Below are 27,761 nucleotides of genomic sequence, written 5' to 3'. Positions count from 1 at the left end.
AAAGTCCATTTACATCCTTTTTTCTTAAATTGCTAAGTAATTTTCAGTTTTTCAAAATCATCCAATTCCACTAATCTGACTGTATCATATACTGTTATTGTGTATGATCTCATTCCAGTTCTACATTGAAGCTATATCATGTTTCTACTGAGTTAAATATTTTAATTTCATGTTGGCTTTTTTTTTTCAATCTCCCCAAAATTCAACATGACATGTTTGATATCTTTGGAAACTTCAGGAACTCCACTAGAATTTAAATCAAGGGTATAAACAATGTTTGGCTGTACAGTTTATCATTTAAGTTTATAATGTACAAATTATAAAACAAAGTAAAGGCTTATTGTTCTTATTGTAACAATATTATTTGCAAATATATGTGGAGAGTTGTGAAATTGGATCTCAGTCTGTTTATGTGTACTCAGATTTTTGAATGTTCGCAAGAATCTGTAAATGTGTATTCTGACTTACAAATGTACTGAAATTTGTGAATGTGTAAAAGAAACTGAAAATGTGTACACAAATTGGTAAATGTGAATAAGATTTGTACATGTGTTTACAAATCTGAGTACACACATACAGATTTATATACAGTTTCACAACTCTCCACACCCATTTGCGAACTATATTGCTTCTGTAATACCCTATAAATAATTGTATTTTTGCTATTTATCTGACACCAGTTAAAAAAATTAAACAGAATTAGAAAATTGTCAAAACAACAAATTTTGCCTGTATCTCAAGCTTAGTGTTCACTGGATGTATGTCCTTGCTCTATCCAGAGGGCACTTTGGTCAGGTTCGACAGGTTTCTGACCGGGCCTCTGGGACTCGCTGGGCAGGCAAATTCCTGAAGATTCGGAAGAATGTATGCAGCCGTCTGGGCCTGGACAGGAGCATTGTGGAGCGGGAGGTGGAGATCCTTCAGGCTGTACAACATCAAAACATTGTGACTCTCAAAGACGTTTTTGAGAGCCAAGCTGAAGTGGTACTCATTCTGGAGCTGTGAGTTGACAAGAGTGTGTGTGTATGTGTGTTTGATTTTTTTTTTTCCAGTGATTGTAGTATGTTTTCTCAGACTTATTCAGTGTGCATCTGTATGTTTGCATACATGGCAGCTTAGACAGTGCAAGCATCTGAAGGCGTGAAAATCTGACATTTTGACTTGTTACAGCCCACAGGTGTTACTCATAGCATAAATGCTTGCTCTGCTCCATTTAGTTGTTTCAGTTAAAAAAAAAGGTTAGGTCATTGAAAACTGAAAAATCCTGTAAATTTCAAAAGAAATTGGTTAATTTACAGCGTTCCTGCAGCAGTGGTAGTAAATTAAGCCTTCAAAGTTGATGCAAACAATTCCTACAGGTGGTTCCACTTTTGTTGAATACTTAGAAAAACTCACTGCCTCTGTACAGTGTACACACTCTCTACACTGTACAAAGGCAGTGTTGAAAGAGACTGTTTTACTACACACTCTGATGCATTATTAGGACAGTACTGTACTGCAGGAAGTAGTACTGTATATTGATATTAGAATGGTGAGAAAAAGGCAAGTGGGAAAGGAAGAAAGATTTCCTTTGTCAGGGGTTCATCTCACAGCAAGACAATGACTCAAAACATTAGAAGAAAAGAACTACAGTCCTGGTATAAATTATTGGCACCCCTGAATTTTATGTGCAGAATTTAGAATATCTTCAGATACAAATGCAAATTAACCAGTTTTGCATAATCAGAAATTTAATAAAATGTCCAAAGTTACTGAACAACAGCAACAAACTACTTTCATATAGTGAAAAAAAAAATGCAGACATAAAATGAACGCTTGCCACAAAATTAGCACCCTTTTGATGAATTTAGATCAATTCCTCAAAAAAAAAAAAAAAGACTCACCTGTGCTTATTTTTCAGTGTTAACATAACCTGAATTAACCAATGAGTTTTACTGCATAAAAAGGGGATGATTGTTTCCAGTTTCCTTTTCACAATGGTGATGACAGGAGAGCTGTCTGAGAACATCAGGAATGCTTTTATCAAAAAAAACAATTCCAAAGGCTACAAGGCAATTGCTGAAGCCATTGAAATCCCTGTTTCAACAGTTCATAAAGTTATTAGGAAGTTTCACAGCTAAGAAGAACTCAACGAAAGAAGTCTGAGAAAGTTGATGCAGATTGTGGAAAAAATACCATGCAAGAAATATAAAGAGCTTCATCAGCCTGAAGCTATTTAGATTTCTTGTGTGATATTTTTTAATCAGACTGGAGGGCTGGTTTCAGCTGTTTTTCCGTACCATATATCGCACGTACATCATGCACTAAACCAAGTAGGCCATACTTGGTTGTGTGTGTGTGTGTGTGTGTGTGTGTGTGTGTGTGTGTGTGTGTGTGTGTGTGTGTGTGTGTGTGTGTGTGTGTGTATACATATATAAATATATATACATATATAAATACACACACACTCTTTTTTCAATTAATACTCACGCATTGACTTTTTTATTTTTTGCTGCTGCTTTTTTCTTACATAAACTCATATTCTGCCTACGTAGTCATTATTTTTAACTCCACTGGGGAGAAGTAGGAGGATCGAGCCCTTGGTAGCTCAGATCTAGTCAGGATAAAACTCAGAGTATGTTAAACTGCTTTCTGAAACAGGCCCAGTACAGGGGATGGACAAAACACTGGGTGAAAACACTTTATTACAATACACTCTTCTGTGTTTCAGTGTTAGTGGAGGGGAGTTGTTTGACTTCATTGCTGAGAAGGAGAACCTGTTGGAAAGTGAAGCCATTGAGTTCATTTCACAGATCCTGGAGGGATTGGGATTCATGCACAGCAAGAACATTGCCCACTTTGACCTCAAGGTAACACTAAACAGACCTAAATGGCTTCTCTTTTTACTGCTGATATTTTGAAACACAATTGTGAACGTTCTTTTGGAAATTATATTAAATTTCGTGATTCCACCAAAATAACATTATTCTCTCCATTTAGCCAGAAAACATCATGCTGTCAGACAAAGTGTCACCACACCCCAACATCAAACTAATTGACTTTGGCCTGGCCCACCGTTTTCAACAGGGCGAGGAATACAGGAGCACAAGTGGCACCCCACAGTACATTGGTGAGGATGAACATTTTTTCATTTGACACAGTGTTTTTCTTGGTTCTTGGTCTATCTGTGAAGATTTCTTCTATGGCATATTAAGTAACATGCATTAACAAGCACTAAGTAGCTCTTTGATATAACCAAATGAAAGAGCCACAAATAATATTTTGAATTGTAGCAGGAGTAGCAAAGACAAGATGCCATCAATCTGGTGTAGCCGGTCAATGATATACTGGCCCCAAAGGTAGTAGCTGTATTTTGTAATGCATTAGACAGGCGCTTTATCCCTACCAGTAATGGGAAAAGTTTAACTACTTATTTATTTTAATTCGTAAAAAAAAGGGAAGGAACCCCAACTATGTGGCAGTTATAGACCTAATAGACATCATTGGTTAATGCATGTGGTAAGATACTTGCTAAAGTCTGCAATCCAAAAGTGGGCCACAGGTCCCTTCTGAATGGACTAGCAAGCAATGGCAAGCATATCAAGTTTATCAAAAACAAACAACAAAAAAACTCCACAAAAGACAAAAAATGTCTGGCAGAGCGCTTTTATTTTGAAGTGTCGTTTCTTGCTGTAAGGTAACTAATGGATGGGCTACCTGACAGAGAAAAAATTTGTCGGTTTGAAATAAGGCATTTTTATGAGCTTATCATGTTGCTCATCGTACTGCAAAGTGCAAAAAAGTCTATACTATTACAGAGGACCTTTTCGTACTTGCTGCCTTTGACATGGGTAGAGAGGTCCTGGATCAGTCTGCTGTGGATAATTTGACAACCACAGCACTGTCCAAAAATACTCTGATTCACGCAATGTCTGATGTCATGCAAACAACAGACCACAGCCCGTATAGAGATGGATGAATCCATGGATGTTGCAAATTGGGCAAATTACCGGCTTATGCGAAGCATGTGTGGAAAGATGACTTTCAGGAGCAGTTGCTCTGTCGTATAGAGCTTCCTGCCACTACAACTGTTGAGGACATTTCAGTTCTGTGGATTTTTACTTGAGTTCAGTAAGCTTGACCTGGGATCAGTGTTTTGGAATAACAACTGATTGCACAGCCTGGATGACTGGAAAACTTTCCAGGTTAACGAGGAGAATCCTGTAATCAGCACCACACGTGACTTGGAACAGTTTTTGCACAGAGAGGCCTTAGCAGCTAGGGATATGGTGCCAGTGCTACATGAAACATTGAAAATGTCATGAGAGTGGTGAATTACATCTAATGGAGCCCAAAGAACAACACGTGTTTTCAGAAGCTGCGCGATGACCTGGGCAGCGAGCATGTATGGTTACTGTTCCATGCAGAGGTACACTGGTTCTTGAGAGGAAAAGTACTCAATACAAACTTAAAATGGAGATGACAACTTTAATTTCAGAATCCAACTCAAATGTTGCTGACCTATTTAGTGATCTGGTATGGCTCGCACACAGTTGAACATTTTAAATTTTTCTCTGCAAAGGGAGGGGAGACTGTTTTTAATCATTCATAAAGGAGGTTGCACTGTGGGCAGGTCATGTTTCCAGAGGAAGATTTGACAGGTTTCCCAGTGTTTGCCAAGGGAAAAACTTGACATTGCAGGGAAAAATTCTCTAACAAAAACTATGACAGCACATCTCACTAAAGTGCATGACCGATTTACTAACTACTTTCCTGAGAAATGCAGGGATGAGTGGATATGCAATCCCTGCGGAGTTGACACTGAAAGCTTCATGGTGCTGAGCAACAAGGAAGCTCATCTGGTCGAGCTGTTGTGTGACAGCACACGTAAAAGGACATTCACTGAGGTGACCCTCTCATACTCAGTTTTGGTATGGTAACTGAGTATCCCTCCTTTGCCTACCATGTAGCCAAACATATACTATGATTCAGAACAAGGCATCTTTGTGAAAGTGGCTTGTCAGCTCTGCTCCAGCTGAAGAGTAGGTATAGGAACAGAGTAATAACTGAGCATGACCTTAGAGTTGCTTTGTTGACCATCACAACTGACTATTAGACTCTTATAAACAGCAAAAAAAAACAGCCACAGCTGTCCCATTAACCTGCTTTCAGTTTTTTTTGAAGGCCAGCATTTAAGCATCTGCTGAGTGTTCCTGTTTTTTCTTTGTTAACAGGGCCTTTTTTCATCAGTCCAACCAGTTTTTTTCTCTTTAACCTGGACAGCAACTATTTCATTCATTGATTGAAACCTTTGTGAGACAAACGGGTTGATTGTTGTTTCTAGACTGTTCATGAGAAAGTTGATAAATAGGACACAGTTATATTAAAAGTACTCCCTTTTTGACAACTGAAGCATCAATATGTGTAAAATGTAATGTAAAATGTATAATTCTAAGATTCGAATAGCTAACGCGCCATTCTGCTGATATCTTTGGGTTATTGCAAGAATCTAACATGTAAGGGAACTACAGTATTTAATTAGGCTCATATACACCATGACCTCACTATGACCTCATTAGAATACTTAAGAACAACAAGGGAGTGAGCCTGTATCTTTTTTGGCATATCTCCGCTCGAAAAATGTGAATGCAATTCATCAACAATGAGATCCTCAATCGACACTACTGGACTCCAAGCAGAATGGTTAGAGTAAATGTAGGAGATAATGATTTATGTTTGCATTGTTTAATATGACTGTGACAAGGTTGAATGTTTATGAGGAAAATAACACATTTTCTAAATAACTGCCCTGATTGAGAATCCAGCTCTATGCATGTCAGGTATTATACCCAAAAATCAAACAACAACAAACTTTGCTGTCAGCTGGCCATACCAATGGCTTTTAGAATTATTGTAAGACAATGGAAATCAGTCACACAACTGTCATTCAAGCCCTTGATAGAACTCATGTCCTACATGGCAGTTATATACGAGTCATATTCAGACTCTCAGGGCACCAAGACCTGCTCTTGAACACATCAAACCCATTCTTGGACTGCATTGACAATAGATAGTGTTTATGAACCTGCCTTGTATCACACCCAACATATATACTTACTGTACCTATCTGATAAAACACACTGTCAATGTATCCACATTAGTCTTTAAAAAAAAAAATCGTAGAGCCCTGTGTGATGGCACCTTTGCTACATCAACGCAGTGGTCATTTGGCCACATGTTCGGTTTGACAGTGCCTTGTGCTTTGACTTGTACCTTACAAGTGGCGAACTTCAGCTGTTTCTGCTTATATGGGAAGGGCAGGAAATGTTTGTCATTGTGTTTGAATGTTTTTGACAAAAAAAAGAAGTTACATACATGTGTGTATTTCCTTTGCATAATGGAAGGTAATCTGTTGTCCAGTTTAACATCTCTGTCAGATGCATTGTTCAGGTATCAGGTTGTTAGTTTTGCTGGAATAACATAAAGATGATTGTTTCACATTGCTTTTTGACAAGCTTAAAATTGGGGAGAGGAGGTGAGAAAGTAGCCAGTATTTTTTCTTATTTCTTGGCAAAACTATTTTTCTCACATTTCTGTGAGCAACAGAGTGAAACATTTTGAAAGTTTTCCAGGAGAGACTGTCTGAAAGTGTGAACTGTTATCTCCTGCCTCTCTGTGATGGCTGGCTTTTCACTCTACCTTCCAGTGTGGCCATTCAGATCAGGTATAAACACTTTCAATTTGTGCAGTCATCAGACGACACATTATACAAACCACTTTATTGCTGATCAGCCACTTTATGTAGCTCCGACATGAAGTCTAAAGATTTTTGTAATCTCCTCATCTCTTCCTAATGCATTCGTGTATGATTTTTCTTTGGTGGCCATTTTGATCCTTAAGTATATCCACAGTAATTTTAAAAATTTTGGAGACATTAATGTTCCTCAATACCACACCCTACATCAGCTGCTCTTCGTTTTCCCCCCTCCTGCCTGTCTTAAGCTTAATGGATACTTGTTCTGTTCTGTGCTGGGAAAGAATTCTTGGCTTGTCAGAGCTTGTTTCCTGGAGATGACATGCTCCAATTTTTTTTGTGAGAGCAGTGAGGGATGAAAACTTAAACAATGGCTTAAAAACAGCTAAAATCTGTAACTGAGCAATCGAGGGAGAAGGGCCTTGGTAAGAGAGGTGACCAAGAACCCGATGGTCACTCTGACTGAGCTCCAGATGAGCTCCTGTGTGGAAATGGGAGAAACTTCCAGATGGACAACCAGCACTGCAACACTACACCTGTCTGGAATCACATGTGAAAGTCCGCTTAGGGTTTTCAAAAGGGGAACCTAAAGGACTCTCAGACTGTGAGAAACAAGACTTTTTCGTGAGATGAAACCAGGATTGAATTCTTTGACCTAAAGTCTAAGCGTAATGTCTGGAGGAAAACAGGCACCGCTCATCACCTGCTCAATACTATCCCAACAGTGAAGCATGGTGGTGGCAGCATCATGCTTTGAGGGTGTTTTTCAGCCGCAGGGACAGGGAGACTGGTCAGGGTTGAGGGAAAGCTAAACGGTGCGAAGTACAGAGATATCCTTAATGAAAACCTGGTCCAGAGCGCTCAGAACCTCAAGCTGAGCCAAAGGATCACCTTCCAACCGGACAATAACCCCTAAGCAAATAGCCAAGACAATGCAGGAGGGGCTTATGGACAACTCTGAATGTCCTTCAGTGGCCGAGCCAGAGCCCTGACTTGAACCCAATCTCTGGAGAGACCTGAACATGGCTGTCCACCGATGGTCCCCATCGGGCCTGGCAGAGCTTTAGAGGATCTGCAGAAAAGACTGGCAGAAAATCCCCAAATCCAGGTGTGCAAAGCTTGATGTGTCATACCCAAGAAGACTCAAGACTGTAACTGCTGCCATAGGTGCTTCAACCAAGTACTGAGTAATGGGTTTGAATACTTATGTCAATCTGATATTTCAATTGTTCCTTTTTAATACATTTGCAAAAATTTCTGAAATTCTAATTCTGTTTTCGCTTTGTTATTATGGGTTATTTATTGTAGATTGATGAGGGAAAAGTGGAATTTAAATGATTTTAACATAAGGCTGCAACATAAAAAAATGTGAAAAAAAATGTAGGGGTCTGAATTCTTTCTAATTGTGTGCTGGTGCATGATGTGAAACGCCATGGCTCAACAGTGAACTGGCATTTTCCTTTGCCACAGTTTATTTCTTCAACTTCACTGGTTTGGTATCTTGGTGACTTGTCATACACCCCTGTGGGAGGAGAGGCACAGAACAGGGTATGCTGATACAAATCCAGCTGCGCAGTGCATCTTGGTGCCAGGAATTTGTGCATTTTGCACCATGCGCCACCTGCCTGCTCAGAGCAGGTTAACTGCTCAGCTTTTGTTCTGTAGTATTGTGGTCACATTATTCGATAAAATCACACCTATATAAACCTCCCTAAAATCACACAACCCATTTTGTTCATGGATTGCTCATCTGTACACTTTTATTTCACATTTTTCAACCAGCTGCCATGTGCTCATGCACACAAAAAAGTTGTATTCTGATTATGGCCAGCCAGACAGAATAACGATTAATGAATGATTCTTACTAGCTCCGTAATCCATGACAGTTAGAATGTATTCTATACTGAAGACCTTTCCCTTACTCTGGTGAGTCTCTTTACAGCCGTCTGAAGCCAGCAGGTATCTCCTCCATCTGCATTCTCTAACAGGAGTGATATTGTCACACTGTCAAACTACAATTACGGATGGCAGATCCATTGGTTAAATTTTGTGCAACCAGGACCAGACTGTTGCTAAAACCACAGAACCCTCTGTGCTTATGTGCACATCGAACTCATTCTTCTGATGAATTCTTCTACAGTTTTTACTGCAAATCAACAGGCGTTTTGGAGGCAGAAACATTATTCATGAGACAGTTACCATAGTCTTACATGTAAAACTTCTCATTCCACTAATATCTCCTTCACAGGATGGTCTGTTCCTTTCTCCCTCTCCTGACCATGAAAATACCAAAGTGGTAAAATGGAAAATACCCATGGCCCTGGCGCACTGGGCAGGGGGCACTTAATTGCAATCTGTGCTGGACAAACAGGTTCATGAAAATAGAGCCACAAATGCTAGCCTGGTTCACCTTATTAAGAGCATTGTAATAAATTATTCAGGATTTAATCAGTTATCATTTCTTTGCACAGAGAAAGTACAATCAGTTTAATATATCTGGAAACATTGTGAGTTTTAAATGTGGAGGAGATTCTTTGATTTTTTTTTCCCCCTCCACACTGACCCCACCTCTTTAAACAAAAGATGAGTAAAAAGAGGTAAACCAAAACAAAACTGTTGTTGTACACTGTAACACTGTATAGCAATAAAAATAACAAGTTCTGTTAACAAGCAGTAGAATAAAATTAATATAAATAACAAAAATATTAAAAACTGATGAGTGAGAATAGGGATGATTGTCACTCATGCTGACGATGGTCATTAAACAACACTTCAATGGTAAAATACGTTTTAAAATCCATCCACTCTTCTTTATTGGTATCACTACTTTCCAACTTACTGCTGTTCTCCAGCAGTGACACCATTCCCTATGTACTAGACATCAGTACTGGACAATATCGACACCAAATATTGGATGAGCATAGTAATTCACTCTGTAGAGCTCCTGTCATGTCTGAATAAAGCCATAGTAAACTTTTACATAACAGATACCACTGTGTGAAAGACCAAAAGCCATCACTCTTTGCTACAGATACCTCTGTCAGTGGTTGTTACCTGAGAAACCAAGTCAGATAAATACTGTATTAGTTGTAGGATAACAGTAATGTGGGGACAGAATAGACCAGTTCACAAATAATCTGAAATCACTAGCATGTGCAAGTCCCCCTCCAGTCAAATGTGTTTCTGTTCTAGTTCCTTGAATGTGACCAATGAGCTTCACCATGCAGAAAGGATGTCTGTGCAGAGTTTTACCTCACTTTCATCTGCTGAAGAGGAAAAGTTTGATTGTCCTCGCCTTGAATCTGAGTTTAACACCTGGATGTACCTGCAGGACTTTGTGACACAACAAATAATTTGGAAACCAGTTATGGTCCAGAATGCAACTTACACAGGAGTGATCTGAAACTTGAAGCCGCCAGGTCACAAACACTGAGAGTGAACTTTTCAGGGAAGTAGGAGACATCTTGAGTCCAGTAGTTAAACTTTTGAAACTACATATATTCTCCTTTATAGAGTCTGGATGTTTAGCAAGAAGGGGGAGATATAATGTTGAGAATTTAGTAGCTTTTTCAGCTTTGAAAAGTCATATCAGACAACTTGATTTTTATATGTCTCTGTGTGGAGCGTCTACACATTGCTTTCTTCTCTCTCTTTCAGCCCCTGAGGTGATCAACAGTGAACCTCTAAGTACAGCAGCAGATATGTGGTGAGCATTCTGTACTTACTGTCCTTTCACACAGTATATTTTGCAGTGAATTGTACATTTTCACATCTATGAAAGAAACTGTCATAATTCATGATTTCACACACATGCACTTGGTATTTCAAAGCATTTCAGGACTATTGTCAGTACCTCTTGACTGCTCTTTCCCTATATAAAGGAGGGTAAATTCTTCTGTTAGTGGCGTTTTGGGGACTGCTCTGAGCCCCACTCACTGCATAGGATCCCACTCTAGTTGTCAGGACACTCTGTTGGCATTTCTATAAACCAACAGAATAATTCAACATTTGAATGTAACAATCACACTGAATTACTGAGGGGATGTCCAAACAGTGAAATACTGTAGTTGTTTTACATTTGTCATATACTAGTGAAAAAGTTTAAACCACACCACAACTGACTGTGTCTTGTGTTTCTTTCTTCTCCAGGAGCATCGGAGTTATTACCTACATACTGTAAGTTGTCTTTGTGTGGTGGGTGGCATGTGAGTTCTTTTAGGTATTAAATATCTATCAGAGGGCTCATATAAGGCAAATTCAGCCACAGTAGTCTGTGCTTGCTGGTTTGTACATCTGTTTCCATCATGTGTATTATGGTCTTTATTTTGAAAGTGAACCTCTCATTTACTTTCTATTAAGAGATTAGATTGTCAATTTGGAGCTTTTATCAGATGTGGAATCATTAAAAGCTTCTTCTGTATGGATGGATTTACATTGCATTCAGAAATTACTCAGACCCCTTCACTTTTTTCACATTATGTTATGTTGCAGCCTTATGCTAAAGTTATTTAAATTCATTTTTTTTCAATTTTTGCACATTTATTAAAAAGTAAAAACTGAAATATCAGATTGACATAAGAATTCAGAACTTTTGCTATGACACATGAAATTTAGCTCAGTTGCCTCCTGTTTCTCTTGATCATTTTTGTGATGTTTCTACACTTTGAGTGTAGGAGTCCACCTGTGGTAAATTCAATTGATTTGACATGATTTTGAAAGACACACATCAGTCTGTATAAAATCTCACAGCTAACAATGCATCTCAGAGCAAAAGCTAAGCTATGAGGTCTGCCTGCAGGGCTCAGAGACAGAATTGTGTCAAGGCAAGGATCTGGGTAAGGCTACAAAAAAAAACTTCTGCTGCATTGAAGGTTCCTAAGAGCACAGTGACCTCCATAATTCTTAAAAAGAAGAAGTTTGGAGCAACCAGGACTCTCGTCAAACTAAGCAATCGGGGGAGAGGGTAAGAAGGGTGACCAAGGTCATCCTGGCTGAGCTCCAGAGATACTGTGTGGAGATGGAAGAAACTTCCAGAAGGACAACCATCACTGCAACACTCCACCAATCTGGGATTTATGTCAGAGTGGCCATAGGGAAGCTTCTCAGCGAAAGACACATGAAAGCCTGCTTTGAGTTTGCAAAAAACAACTAAAGGAGAAACAAGGTGTTTGGCCTCCGTTCTAAGCATCATATCTGGAGGAAAACAGGCAGCGATCATAACCTGCCCAATACCCAGTTTTTCAGCAGCAGGGACAGGTAGACTGGTCAGTGTTGAGGGAAAGCTGAATGGAGCAAAGTACAGAGATATCCTTTGTGAAATCCTGGTCCAGAGTGCTGAGGACCACAGACTGAAGGTCCACCTTCCAACAAGACAATGACCCTAAGCACACAGCCAGGACAATGCAGGAGCTGCTTATGGACAACTCTGTGAATTTCCTTCATTGGCTCAGTCAGAGCCCTGACTTGATCCCAATCAAACATCTCGTGAGAGAACTGTCCATCTGGCTGTCCATCAACGGTACCCATCCAACCTGAGAGAGCTTGAGGGGATCTACAGAGACGAATTGCAGAAAATTCCAAAATCCAGGTGTGCAAAGCTTGTCATGTCATATCCAAGAAGACTCGAGGCTGTAATCACTGCCAAAGGTGCTTAAACTAAATACTGAGTAAATGGTCTGAATACTTGTCAGTCAGTGTGATATTTACGTTTTTCTTTTTAGTAGACTTGCAAAAATGTCTGAATTTCTGTTTTCTTGTTGTTATTATGGGGTATTGAGTGTAGATTGAGGAGGGAAAAGTGGAATTTAAACCATTTTAGCATAAAGCTACAACATAAAAAATTTGAGAAAAGTGAAAGGGTCTGAATACTTTCTGAATGCACTGTAGATGTGGACATCGTGTAGTCTAACACATGCTGTGCACTCTGTCTTCAGATTGAGCGGTTTGTCACCATTCCAAGGTGAGACTGATGAAGAGACTCTGAAGAATATCATTGCCATGAACTATGAGTTTGTTACACGGTATTTCAGCATGACCAGCTCCATGGCCAAAGACTTCATCCAGAAACTCTTAGTGAAAAATCCCAAGTATGTATAGTTGTCATGTGTAATTTAACATAAGCTGTATTCCCCACTTAGCTCATTATGAATCATGGAAAAGCTAATAGCAAGGTCGTTGGAGTAACCTCATTTATCTATGTACAACATATTGCTGCTATTTTACTGCTGTTGCATACCTTATATATTGAAACATGTAGATTGATTAATTGATTGATTAATTAATTAATTTAGCTGGGTCCCAGTGTACTGTATATGGACTTCCAAGACAGTAGACAGCAACAAAAACCGAGATGGTGATATGACAACCATAATGTACTTTTCCACAAATTCAAAATGGGGACATTTAAAGAAATTCACCTAACATAGCTGAAGTGTTATGGGGAATACAATGTAGTCTGTCTTGGCTGCCACAAAAATGTTTTGATTGAAGAGACAACTCAACATACAGTACCACCTTCAAACATCCAAAACAAATCAGGATTCTTAAACTGAATTTTGTCACAAAATAAAATGAATTCCCAGCAAAACTAAGATCACAAATTATTGAGTTTCACTCAGTGGTGAAGCCTATGCAGCTTTTAAGGTCATTGTCATGTGAACTGATGGCTTATTGGACACACAAGCTGGGGTGTTATTGTGGCCTAGCTTCACTTCAGCCTTTTAAATCTTTAAACGATAACAATATTGTGATTGCTAGTATTAACAAGCCATTGTATTATTACAGTATATGTCACTGTAGTTAAAGTCTGTAATAACTACAAAGTATGACAGTAACAACGTATCAGTGTGATGATTAAGAATATAATAATCACAGTTCCCATAAACTATGGTTTTATTATATGGAGGAACATAAGTGTCATGGAGTATGTAGCAATAGTAGTAATACGTAGTATGTAGCAATAGTTATGAAGTATTATATTAAGTGATATCTAATTGGACAATAAACACATAAATTAATAATAAATCCTTAATTAGGCTAAATTAATAAGTTTTTCATTGATTGATACTTGAATGGGAAATAAAAATAAGAATTATGAAAATAATTTACAAATGAATATATTAATACATCAGTAAGTTGGTAGAAAAAAAACATGAAACAGTCAATAAATACATGATTTAAAAGGTTTGGTTCCAGGTAGAATTTTTTCTTACTCGCTCCATATACAATACTAAGTATACAGGGTATTGACATTGCAATTTAAAACAAAAAAAACAAAAGCAAATACAAAGACAGGGAAAAAGCCGTTAGACAGTAGTGTGGGTCTGGTCTGGATGCTGCTTAACTTTTTTCCAGATGGCAGTGGCGTACACAGTCCATTGGTGGGGTGAGTAGAGTCTTTGATACTGTTGGTGGCCTACTGCTACTGTCCTTACAGTCAGAGGTGTTGCGGTTGCCAAACCAAGCAGTAATGCAATTTGTCAGGACACTTTCTATAGTGTCCCTGTAGAATGTGTGTGTGTGTGTGTGGGGGGCTTTCTTCATGCAACACAGGAAGTGGAGACGCTGCTGGGCTTCCTGGTGTTGAGTGACCAGCCTAGGTTACTTTTGATATTAACCTGCAGAACTTTGGTTCTATGAACCATTTCTACTGCAGAGTCACTGATGAGAAGCGGTCAGTAGACTCTGAAGTCAGTGATTATTTCTATTTATTTATTTATCTATTTATTGTCTTTTCAACATTAACAGACAGATTATTGTCATCACCAAGTTGTCAGCTGCCTCGCCTCATCTCTAAATGCAGATTCTTCAATTTTAGTAATGCAGCCCAGAGCTGTTTTGTCATCTCAAACCTTAATAATCTGATTAGAGCTGTGTAGCAGAACCGTAATGGGCCATCAGAGTAAAAAGCATTGGACCCAACGCACAGCCTTGGGGGGCCCATAATTCTCTTGGTGATGGTGCTGGAGGTCTTAATGCCAATTCAAACTGTTTTGGGGATCTAGTTCCGCAGGGGAGGTGTTCACACCTAGCAGAACCAGCTTCTCAACCATTCTCTGCGCAATGATGGTGTTGAACGCAGAACAAAAGTCAATAAATAGTATCCTCACATATGTGTTTTCATGTTCCAGGTAAGAGAGGCTGGTCTGGAGTGCAGAGGATATGGTATCTGTGGGGATGGTACGCAAAAGGATTCACTGATGTAAGAAGTCCGGATTTTATACAGTTAATGGCCAGCTTCCTGTAGCACTTCATGATGGCTGAAGTGAGTGCAACAGGGTGGTAATCATTAAGACAGGACACAGAGGTTTTTTTGGATTGGGATGATGGTCTTTGATTTGAAGCAGGTTGGAATGAATGCATGACCCAGGGTGGTCTTAAAGATGCTAGTGAAGACCTCTGTTAGCTGATCAGTACAGTCTTTCAACACACGGCTCAATATATTATCCCCAGTATATTATTTGACCCAGCTGCCTCCTGACATCAACAATGGGGAGGCAAAGTGCTCGTTCTTCACGGGGTGCGGCAGATTTCTTTGCAGGCACATTGTTTTGTACCTAAAATTGTGCATAGATTATGCAAAACTGATTCACCACACTGGGTAGACACTTACCCCTGTCACAGGTTGGTGGCATGGGCTTGTCATCAGTGATGCTTTGAATGCCCTTCCACTGACAGCAGGTGTTATTACTTTGTTGAAAGTAGCCCTGAATCTTCCGAGCGTACCTGCACTTTTCACCTCTGATGGCATGGAAAAGGTTGAATCTTGTTTCTCTTGGTGCAGCTTTATCTCCAGATTTGAAAGCATCAGTGCATGAGTTGCTAAGCTTGTGTACCTTGCTGATCAGCCTTGGTTTTTGGGTGCAGTGTTGTAATAGTCTTGGAGACAGTCACATCATCAATGCATTTACTGATGTATCCACAGGTGATGCATACTTCTCAGGTCTGAATTGTCATAACAGTCTTAAAGTGCTGCACAAGTTCTTTCCGGCCACACTGATCTGTTTCAGAGCCGGTTCGGTCCATCCTAAGAGCGGTGTATACTGGATATAACGTCACAGAAATCTAGTCAGAACATCCCATGTGTGGACGGGGTTCTGCTCTGTATTTGCCAGTGTTGATTGTGCAAACTAGGTGAAGAATATTTTCTCCTCTGATGGCAAAATTAAAATTGGTGGAATTTTTGGAAGAGAGACTTGAGATTGTCCCCAGGAACAATAAAGAAGCCTTTAGGGTGGTCAGTCTGTACACTGCTGATGGCCACATAAAGTCTGCTCAGAGCCTATTTTTTTGTTAACACCGGGAATAATATGCAGTGCATTCAGAGAGTATTCAGACGCCTTCACTTTTCTGTACGTATGTTATGTTATGTTGCCGCCTTATGCTAAAATCGTTTTAAAAAATCATTTTTTACCTCATCAATCTACACTCAATACCACATAATGACTAAGGGAAAACAGAATTTTAGAAAATTTTTGCAAATTTATTAAAAAGGAAAAACTGAAATATCATATTGACATAAGTATTCAGGGACAGAGAGACTGGTCAGGGTTGAGGGAACGCTGAACGGAGCAAAGAACATAGATATCCTTAATGAAAGCCTGGTCCAGAGCGCTCAGAACCTCAGACTGAGCCAAAGCATCACCTTCCAACAGGACACTAACCTTCACACACAGCCAAGACAACACTGGAGTGGCTTATAAACAACTCTGAATGTCCTTCAGTGGCCCAGTCAGAGCCCTGACTTGAACCCAGTCTCTGGAGAGACCAAAAATGGCTGTCAACTGATGGTCCCATTCCAGTCTGACAGAGCTTGAGAGAAAACTCTGTTTTCGCTTTGTGATAAAGGGGTATTGAGTGTAGAGTGATGAGGGGAAAAGTGAATTTAAACAATTTTAGCATTAGGCTGCAACATAACAAAAAAATGAAAAAGTGAAAGGGTCTGAATTCTTTCTGAGTGCACTGTACCACTGCCACAATAATGACTGTACTGAATTTACTGGGAAAGTAGAAGGGGTAAGCAACGTTTTGAGAGCATTTTGGCGCCATTCCCTTTTTATGTAGATACACAGTTTGCCCAATGGCAGTAAAGATTTCAGCTCATCATGGGCATGTGATCCAGAAGCCAGCAGGTTATTTTAATTTCAGGCTAACCTGAAAACAAAATAACAGTGGAGATAAGTGGGTCTCTATCACCTTGAAACTAGCACACAGCTTTCCAACAATTTGAGATCATATAATTTTTCTACATTCTTCCAAATGTAAGTCTTAAACAAATACCATATATTGTTGTGGTGGGTATAGTGGTGTTTGACACCTGGCTCTTTCAGGCCAGCCCTCTGTACACATTTTCATGACCTGAAGACATGACCTCTGTACACATTTTCATGACCTGAAGACAGATGCTGTCAGCTATATGGAGCTCCTTTAGAGTTTCAAGGTATAAGCTACTTCCAGGAAAGTTGTTCATGACTGTGTTTGTACTTTCCATCAGCTCGGTTTCTGAACTGCTGAGCCTTGCTTTCATGGGTGCACATGATGTGCACTTATGCAGGCCTGAGTTTTTCCCAGAAACATCTTGTATTGAGTGTGAATACCTCATCAGCCTCATACTGAAGCGGTGAATTCTGGGAGATAAAATGTCTGGTGCCTGTGCTCCCAGAAGGCCCATGTTAGACTTAATGTTTCTTTTTCCATGTGTGCATAGTGCTGTTCAGTGGGGGAGAGAAGGCCTGGTGCACATGCAACAGGTTTGTGCTCAGCAGCCCATTTTTGCAAAAGGACTGCTCCTAATCTGAAGAATGAGGACTGGCGATGATGACACCTCCTCTTTCAGTAACTGTAAAGCTCTAATTTGGTATGGCCCCCACAGCCAATGGTTTTGTTTTAGCAACAGGCTCCTCAGCGGCCTGTCTTACTCAGCCATTTGAGGGATAAATTTTCCTAACTGGTCAACCATGCCGGGAAACTTCTCAATTAACTTACATTTGATGGTGGTGCCATTTGCAGTACAGCCTCTATTTTGCTCAATTCTGGCTTTATCCCATTAGCTGAAATTTTCTGTCTGAGAAATTGCCCTACATCCTGCATACCATCCATGTGGCATGCTACTAAGGTAAGCCTTTCAGTGACTTCAGATACCATCTTAATCTGGAAGTATTTGATGCTGAAGATAGTCCTAACCGAAGATGACTGAAGAAGTATCTCCTGAAAGGAGTGATGAATGTATTTTGCCATCTCTGGTGTCAGGGAAACTAAGAGAAAATGTCCTCAAACATGTCCACAGAATGGCCAAACATCAGACCCTGTGTTGATTTATGCCACATTTGTACCCAGGATGAGGATATCCACCATCTATGGGTCTTCACTGCCCGACAAAGAACCCCAAATGTGCTATTTTACCCTGTAATCTTGTGTTTGAATTTTGCTGATCTGCACATGCTGAATATGTACCATATGCAGTTCATATGATTTGCTAGAATGTGCGGGAGATTTGCTTCCTTGCTTCTTCTCTATTTTTAGTCTCTGTGTTGTCTGCTTTCCATCTTTTTGTGATGCATAACTTTTAATCACTGCCCATAGAGTAGGCTGAGGTGGAAAATAAAAATGCATGGAAAAGGAAGCTGCCCTTTCAAATGCCTGATCAAAACCTGAACTCTTAATTAAGTTTGTTATTTCAGTTATTTATTTCTCTTTTTTAAAAGTTCATTTTTGAAATTCCATTATTTATTTAGATAATTGTTAAATATTTTGTTAAGTGGCTCATGCAGCATACTGGTTGACTTAGTTAGCTTTTAGCTAGCTGGTTATCTTAGCATGCTACTTAACCTGCTAAGGTTGTTCGGTTCACTTGGTGACTCAGGCTGCATCCTGGCATGCTACTTAGCTTAGCATGGTAATTGAGGATGATTTCTTTTGTTAGTTATCGTAGTTGTTATTAGCTAGCATGCTGTTGATGTTGGCTAGTGATGTTGTGAATATATCCAGCTTCAGAGGGCTTTGTTAAGTATGTGGGTTCAGGTAAAGAGGGGATTGGTTCTGGGACGCTGGAGCACACTGTTGATCCTTCTCTGTGTTGTGGGCCGAACTTAATGGAACAGCATTAATTGCGAGGGTGCCCACCTTATGATTGCTAATTAGTGGCTATTGGTAAGACTACTGGAGCCAGTTAGACATAGACGGTGGTTGGACTATTGAGTGTGCTGGGTCTCAGATGGAGCTACCAGGCCAGTGGGTCAAGCCAGTGGGTCTAGCCACTGTCTGGAGCCAATCTTTGCTTGGGTGAAAGTAGAAGTTAAAGGCATTTTTAAATGTATACTAGGTCAGTTTAAAGGTATGTTAGGCCAGGGTCATAATATGGTATTGCGTGTATGGTAATGCCTGTCTAATATGGTATCAGTATATTTATGAGGGCACAACCTGATACCCCCTGCAGGGCCCAGTGACAGGTCAAAATATTCAACATAAATTCTGGACTTCCAGATGAATGCTCAGTCAACATTTGGTACATTTAACTTTGTACTGATAACCTTTTATGCCTTTTATGCAACAGCTGCGGCTGGAGGCATTATGTTTTTGGGTTGTCCTTCCGTCTATCGTCCCATAACTCAGGAACACCTTGAGGGAATATCTTCAAATTTGGCACAAATATTCACTTGGACTCAGGGAGGAACTGATTTTCATGGTCAAAGGTCAACGTCACTGTGACCTCATGTCTGTCCCATTCTTGTGAACGCAATACATCAGGAACACTTGGAAGGAATTTCATTACAACTATCACAAACGTCCACTTGGACTCAAAAATGAACTGATTAGAATTTGGTGGTCAAAGGTCAAAGGTAAAGGTCACTGTGACCTCACAATATGGACCTTTTTTGGTTGTAACTCGAGAATTAATATGCTAAATATGACAAAATACACTTAATACCTTTTAGAAAATTCCTTCAAAGTCTTAACTGCGTATATTATATGAGTCTGGACAGGCATGGATGTTAACTGCAACTTGACTTGTTGGCATACAACTGTGAGGCAGTAATTCTAGTTAAATTATGTATTTATTGAATGTTTGATGTCGTTTTTTTTTTTTAATAAATCCTTTTAATTTTGAACTATTTATTGATTTTTTTTTTGTGTCAAATTAGATATCAATTAATTTAATTGATTTAAAAATATTTCTACACATATTGTCCTCCATAGTTTCATGGTTAAAGGTAACCATACTTGCCATCAAGTACCCCAGATGATCCACAGTGACTAGACAAGGCATCGCTGACTGAAGTGTTTTTCTTCTTCTTCTTCTGTATTTCTAATAATGATGATAATAATAATATTTGCTATAATTTAATAATAATTGTTATTGTTATTTACTTATCGATTTTCTTGTGTAGCAGTACAATGTCTTATCTGTGTTTAAGTAATAAATCAGTAGGGCTGACACAATGCAGATGAGACTGAAGAGTGTAATAATACCATTTTTATTTTTTTAATGCTTTTGAATATTAGAATAAATTTTACAGGGTAAGCAACATGTCAGTCCAGATACATTTGAAAGTGGTGGGTCTGTGTTTAAATAAGGTGACCTCTCAATTTTTGTACATTTTTTAGGATCACTGTGAGACAGTTCCTCCAGGAAAAGAAACCAGAGATAACTTGCTACAACACAGGGGCTCCCCATGGCTTTTCCAATTTGTGATATAGCTGCTGATGTATTTTTGCTTTCATGTAGTAATGACCAATAATATTATCGTCCACCTTTTTACAACAAGCTAAAATATTTGATGTGTCATTTAAAAAGAGTGTTCCTGTTTTGTATTATAATAGAATAGGAACAGTGGCAAAATACACATGTACTTACACATGTACAGATGATTAGTATTTATTATTACTTATTACTACTCTCCTAACCTGTTGTCATTAGTTCTTGGTCGATGTGTGTTGCAGTGATAGAATGACAGCTGAGGAGTGTCTGCTTCATCCATGGATTAAGGTTACTACAATTCTTCTACTTTTTTCAGGCCTATAAACCTGCTTCAGTTGTTTACTGCATCATCCTGCTGAGTGTTACTGCATGTTGCTTAAATTGAGTACTAATGTTTTTGTCTGTTTCAAGCCCATCACACCGAAACAGGTGGCCAAAAGGAAACGATCCTCAATCAATATGAAGAACTTTAAGAAGTTCAATGCCAGAAGGAAATGGAAGGTGAGTCTGGACATGTATGCTCAACCAACATCTTTTAAAGCATATTCTTGAGCAATTTATGTCTCTTTATTAGAGAATCAGCAGTAAAGAGATAATAAATGAGTAAATTAGGGAAGTTAAAAGATGACGAACAACGTGCAATGCTCTACGGCTGTTGGGGGGTTCGCATGCCATGGGCGGTACTGAAAAAAAATGTGCAAAATGGGAAGACATGTGTCATCTTGTCTGCAAACCTCAGCATCTGAACTGACAGATTACCTGCAATTATTTTTAAATTGATTCTGGACCCAACCCATCCTTAACATGTTAATTACTTGACCTGTTGGATGAACAAATATGCTCCGAGCTGCTGTTGGGCAGTACAGGCATAAACTGTAGGGGTGCCCAACATGGAACTAAATCAGTGTTCAAAAATAAATAGATAAAAACGTAAATAACTGCAGTGTTCTGCAGTGACACATGCAGATTGTGCAGACAAGAAACACCCTCCATATTTTGAGTAAATTATTTTAATGTTTTTTTCTCCACAGACACACTCTCCAAACCTTTTTAATATCACACATGGCTGGCAAAGAGTGGATACTTATATTATTTTTTTAATTTTCTGCTGTGACACCAGGATTTAACTGTTATCTGACCTTGTTTGCTTTTCTGACAGCAGTGAGCTGTGCTGAAAGATTCACTGTTTGTTGAGTGAGATCATTTGTATAACAGCAGCAGATCTCCAGGCCCCATGTTGTATAATTTTGTTTTGAGATTTAAGGACTGTTTAATAGCTGTTTTCTGGACATACAACAGCAATCAGTCACAATATCTTTGTTGCTCCTCAATTGTCAATGTTGAAAATGAAAATACATTTTACATTATAGATAAACATTAAATTCTTAGCTTAAATTTGAAAACCCTTTAAATTAGATTTTGATGTCTTCGGAGCTCCTAGGTGTTGATTGGCGGGTCTGAGGAACCCCATATTACGCCCACTGGGACTAGCTACCTGTTTTTATACGTCCTGTTCACAAAATAAACGAAATAGAAATATTAGATGATACTGAGTTGCTATGGTTCTGCCCCATCCAAGTACGATCCTTAAGAACATTCAAGTATTCTGGTTGGTTGTACTACTGGCTTGCAAGCTTTACTGAAAAACATTCTCCCTTCACCCCCGTGCCCCCATCTAGATGTCTTATAACATGGTGCTAATGTGCAATCGGCTGGTCCAGTTGAAACTGCTGTGTAAGGGCAGCTCAGATCAAGATCCACTACAGGTGAGACCACTTTATTTCACTCAGCTCAACTCACGTGTTGAAGATAAAAACAAAATCACCCAGTGAGTTTAAAAAAAAAAAAAAATCATAGCAAGAAATCTACTTTAATTGTAAAACTGACCCAGTTATGATGGTCAGGGTCAAAAGATACTCATCACTGAATCATGTATGTGAATAGATGTCTTATATTTTGTCCACCTTATTTATTTACACTATAACAAGTACAATACAATGATTAGTCTAAAAAGTTACAATAAGTATCACAAGTACAGTATTTATCACAAGTCTTAAATTGCATTTCAGTGTACAGCATATTTTTACAAGATTCAGACCTTTGTAACTTACAGTTGTAACTAAGATCATCATGTACCACACACTGAAGGTTCTGACTATAGTTCTACATGTGCCTAAAGAGGAGACCATTCGCACCTGCACCCCTCAGACCTGACCCAACCAAATCTGCCTGGCACTGCCAAATTTGAGGCTACATTTTTGTTATTTCTTCTTCAAAGACAAAGTTATATGCAGTCTTGAAAAGGCTTTCTCACAAATAAAAGATAACTAATCGAACAACAGCAACAGGTCCAACACAGAATATGATGTGGCAGCCCACTAGCACAAAACATATAGAACTTCTACTAACTGATAAGCCAGAGGCTTAGTGGCAATACACAAACTGCAGTTAGCTACGAGCATGCAACACTATAGTATTTCAATAATAACAAATGACCTGCCTCACCACCTTTGCCTTTTCCTAATATTATTTATATAATATATATATAATATTTTCCAAATAAAAAGCACTGGACATGGCTGGTTAACTCCAAACATCTTTCCCAGCTGAACTTGACAGCAATCACCCCGGTTATAATCCACAACAGAACTTTGAACCAACACCGTCACCATGCCTTTTAAGAGTTGGAGTTGTGGAGGAAGAGAATCACATCCACCACAGATGGTTTTGAGTACACTGGAGAGAGATTGTATAATTAACTAACATTTGAAAATAATCCAACCCAAGCCCCACCTGAGCCTGAAGCTTTATGCAAAAAAAACTACCCTAACCCCACAAGTTGGGTCAGGTTGCTAAACTCTAGCCCTGACAAAGTACAAACTAAAACATAGATCACTGCATACTGTCAGGTTTTATTTTTATCATGTGATATAATGCTGCTTTATTTTCTGCTTCATTTTAAGACAATTATTTACCACATCCAGTATGTAATACTAAATATACAGTATAACATATACCAAATAAGGTAAATATGATACCATGTGTCTTTGAGGAAAACCAGCCAGAAAACCCTGAAATTGATCCTGTAAAACTGGACTTTTTTATTTCATCACATGCCACACAAAATCAAATTATTACCTTACAGTTTACTTTACAGTAATTTTACAGTTACAAATAATCATATCTAAAACAACAGAGCCATGACCAGCATTCGGTGATGTATTTTTCTACTTGTAGTTTTTAACTGCAGTATGATGCCCAGGTTAGACCAGGTTAGTTAAGTATATTTTTTTTACTGTTTTGTACTGTTTCTGGACTATGATAGGCAACATGAACGTGAATGTGACAGCTAAGACATGGATGAAGCAAAAAAAGAAACAAGACTATAAAAAAAACTCTATTAAAAGGTTTAGTTTGAAAGTTAAAGTCCTGTACACTATGTATGAGTAGTTACGTTTAGATGCTCTAATTCAAATCCACATTGTAAGCTTTATAAGATACAGCTGTGCAAATTTATATGAGACACAAAAGTGTCCATCAGATCAAAATCCAACTGTAATGATCCTTTTCTCCAGAGACAATGTGAAAGTGATGTAGAGGACACAGAAAGCAAGCCTGCCTCTCTGCTACATCGAAGACTCAGCAGCAGTTCATAGAGATGACCAGAGAGAGGCAGCAGCACAGCACAGAGGTCCAAGCTGGATGGCAGGCTCACTGAGGGGAATTGTTACTTTGTCAGATTGTTCAAGTGAAATGGACGCCTGAATGTTGCCAAGTTTAATTGACTGTCTTAGAAGTGCCTGGGAAATGCCTCATCAGATGAGAATTTCTTTAAGACCTTCAGGAAATTGGTGGAAACTTTGTTTTAAAGTTCAGCTCATTACCACTGTGCCTGGATTTCATGATACCTGGCTTTTTTTTGGGTAGGACTATATTCCCTCTACAGAAAATGTAAAACTAAAAACTAATTTTATGTCCAAGTCCTCCATGACTTTAATACTGATACTATTGTTTTCATCATCAGCCATATGCAAACACTATATATATATATATATATATGTATATGTGTGTACTTCTTTTAAATGTTGTTGTTGAAAAACTTAAAATAAATAAATAAATAAAAATAAAACGTTTTCACTAAAGTTATATAGCTACAAGGAAAGTGGTTTATTGGTTTATTAATACTTCAGTTTTATTTTCAGAGCTCTGGCCATCATTTCAATCAATAATGAGAACATTGTACTCACCAAATGAATAGCTGAGATCAGGGAACAGTGACATCACAAAAAACAAGAAAGGTCAAAAAACGTTAGCAGTCAGCCGATCAGACAAGTTGGAAACAAACATTCATGTTAGTTCTGCTAATTTGTGCTGTGTGCATACTTTTTCCTTGCGCAATGAGGACTTATTAGTAACATTTCAGGTCTATTTACTTTCAGTTTGACCTCCAAATAAAGTAGTTTGTTGGCTTGTTTGCAATCTGTCATCAACCACATCTGTGACAGACCCCCCTCCACTTCAACTTTGACCCACTGTAATTATTATAGCTGTGAGTACTCACAGTTTTCCTGGTGAATGAAGAATTGCAGTTATCTGACTGCTCATGTTTCTTACCCCATTGGACCTATTTTTAGTGATATCACGTTCCTAGATCTCATGAATTACTTTGGTGAATACAATGTTATCAATGTTACCCAAGCTGTAATAAACTGTAGATTCCTTTAAAGAGTAAATTAACAACAGACTTGAAGGCAGAGTTTTACTGTCCTGTCTGGTTGTAAGTTTCAGGTGTGTTTCACCTTTGGTGGGTAGTGGTCCGAAAAGAGCTTTGTTATACCTGTAACCACACCCAACAGTGATGTTATAGCCTACTGACACAGTCTAGGATACACTATATGTTCAACCAATGGGGGTCAGTCCAAAGAGCTGCTGATAAATTGCTCTTTAAGGGTATTAAGTAAGAAGTCTGTGATTTTGTTGTAGCACCCAATATCACTCACACAAAATCCCAAATTGCTGTTGATTTTAAGATTCCACTTGATTGGTAACAAAAAAAAATCCCATCTCAAGGTCCATTTAGTAGCTGTAATTAAACGTTTGATTGTATCACTCCTCATTACTAGCTTGCTCAGTTGCCATGGAAATGTAGAAAATTTCTGTGATTCTGAGCTCCCCTGGCTTCTCATCTATGTTGACTTAAGAGCTGAGCTTGATCCTCATGAGGATATGTGATGTGCTTTTCCGCTGCTGTTTCAAAGATCAATGATGAACTGTCAAACTCAAATCCACTGATGTTCAAAACATCAGCAGTTAGCTGGGAGGGAATTTGGGGATTTGGGGGGTGCTATGACACTATCAGCAAGTGCCTAGTTGTGTTGTAATATTTCATACTACAAAAGATAAAATATCTCAATCAGTACTGTACATATTACTTCCAATAATATGTCTGTCTTTTGTACTCTCATGTATTATATTACTTGTCTCATGATGTAAATGGCACAATCATACACGCTTTGTAAATAACTTCACTACCTATAACTTATATTTTTTTGATATCTGGCTTCATCCAAGACTTGAACAATCATCAGATTTTTAAGCTTTTAGAAATACTACCAAAGCTATCACTTTGTTTCTTTTCTTCTCAATCATGTGTGCATGAGTATGTTTGTCGAAATGACCTGTATCTGTCGGTATCATTTCCTTTTCATCTCATTCAGTTGATAATAAAAATGAATTTGACACATTGCAGTAAATATAAATTAGTGCAACTGAAGTGACTTTGATCACTTTAATGATCTACATTTGAGTCTAAACATATATAGAAGTAATTAACATACATAGTGTATTAAAGAACTGAACTGGTTAAAAGTGATGGTTATAAGGAACATATTTGAATGATATCAAAATAACATAAAAAATTATTTATGCTACAAACACCCATATAGTAGTATGGTGACCTCTGTCCTGTCCTCTTCTTAAACATTGTGTTCATATGACCAAAGGTTCATTCACATTGCACTGTTGTCCAGTGAACATTTACTGCCTCTCTGATTCACTGCATGTGTTTCCTATTTTGGTGCAATCTCTAGCTGGCTGCAGCGGACTCAAAGGCCACAATTCACCTTTGTTTACCTTTGATCATGCAGATGTGCACAATCAGCCAATTAAAAAAATGTTTGTGGAAACAGAGAGGTCCTCATTCCAGTGGTGTGTGATCCCCCTATTTTGTACAATATAACTCAAACTGCAGAATCTCTCATAGACTATATCTTCTGTGTTTCAATTAATAGCATTTCTTGTCTTTCCATAAGGGTGGGATATAGGATTCCACAAAATTTGGTTCCAATCTATTACCAAGTAATACCAGGGAAATAATTATTGATATTTTTATTATTAATGACTTAATCATGTTGTTTAACACAGGACAGTCTTTAATCGTAAATAACAAAAAGGTTATTGTGTAAATGCTCTGAATTAACAAAGTGTTTGCTGTGTGCAAGCACAAAACAGCAGCTGAGAGGCTACGAGACGTTTTTGTGTGATCTAATGTCAGATACTTTTTTGTATCAAATTTATTCACACTCAAAACAAACTTAGTAATATCAATACTTCTGGCATCAATCCACCCACTCCTAAATTTCAGAGTGGCCATTTCACACCTGCACATCTGTGATCACAAACGAGTTTCCCACAGCCATCTCAAGATACTACCCCCTCAGTGAGTAACAAAACCAATTTTCTATGGCAGTCATGAATGGGGAGGGCTGTGATTGTGAGTAAAAGACAGAGAAATATCTTTAAAAAGTAAAGACCATCACAACCAACAGTGCCCAGTCAGTGATGTGTGGGTGTTCAAATAGAGTTTCTGATACAAACACACACACAGGACATCTTATATCAAAGGGGCACGCCACTGATTTTACACATCAAGTTCAGTTTAATCATCAAGAGAAGTACTTCCCAGCCTGTGAAAAACGGTTGAATGATTTTGTTGTGGTTCTGTATGGAACACTCTGAAGTGAAAAAAGAACCTTAAACTCAGCTATCTGAGCTTGAGCTTGGAGACAAAGCCTACATCACAAACTGGAGGTGTGGAATCTGGATGACAAGGGATTTTACTAAGCAGAGAGGATAATGAAAGACGCTTCCATGTTGCAGAGAGCTCAATGTACAACTACACATGTAGTTTTTAGTCTCTAAACCATCATGATTTAAAGGCCATCCACACCTAAACAGGACATTTTGATTGGCTAATTAGGCTTCTAGTTAGGTTGGAGATCGGTGGAGCAACGCTGGGAATTATGTGATGTCACCAAACTCTCTTTGTGACGT

The 27,761-nt window shown here is 38.6% G+C and overlaps 1 protein-coding gene across 1 annotated transcript in view; it reads left to right on the top strand.

The window, feature by feature from the left end:
- si:dkey-240h12.4 (death-associated protein kinase 2) overlaps positions 1-26,595 on the top strand; it is a 39,181-nt gene extending 12,586 nt beyond the window's left edge. Inside the window, exons 3-12 of the mRNA XM_040121223.1 lie at positions 780-1,001; positions 2,711-2,849; positions 2,980-3,109; positions 10,391-10,439; positions 10,883-10,909; positions 12,667-12,819; positions 20,672-20,717; positions 20,841-20,930; positions 22,109-22,195; positions 24,005-26,595. Coding sequence (XP_039977157.1) covers positions 780-1,001; positions 2,711-2,849; positions 2,980-3,109; positions 10,391-10,439; positions 10,883-10,909; positions 12,667-12,819; positions 20,672-20,717; positions 20,841-20,930; positions 22,109-22,195; positions 24,005-24,085 — 1,024 coding nt within the window. The 3' untranslated portion in view covers positions 24,086-26,595. The remainder of the gene's footprint in view (positions 1-779; positions 1,002-2,710; positions 2,850-2,979; positions 3,110-10,390; positions 10,440-10,882; positions 10,910-12,666; positions 12,820-20,671; positions 20,718-20,840; positions 20,931-22,108; positions 22,196-24,004) is intronic.
- The last annotated feature ends 1,166 nt before the right edge of the window (positions 26,596-27,761 follow it).

This window comes from Xiphias gladius, chromosome 24, assembly GCF_016859285.1.
Source record: "Xiphias gladius isolate SHS-SW01 ecotype Sanya breed wild chromosome 24, ASM1685928v1, whole genome shotgun sequence".
Lineage (NCBI taxonomy): Eukaryota > Metazoa > Chordata > Actinopteri > Istiophoriformes > Xiphiidae > Xiphias > Xiphias gladius.
Note: the sequence above shows the minus strand (reverse complement) of the source record. Positions and strands in the feature narration are given on the sequence as shown.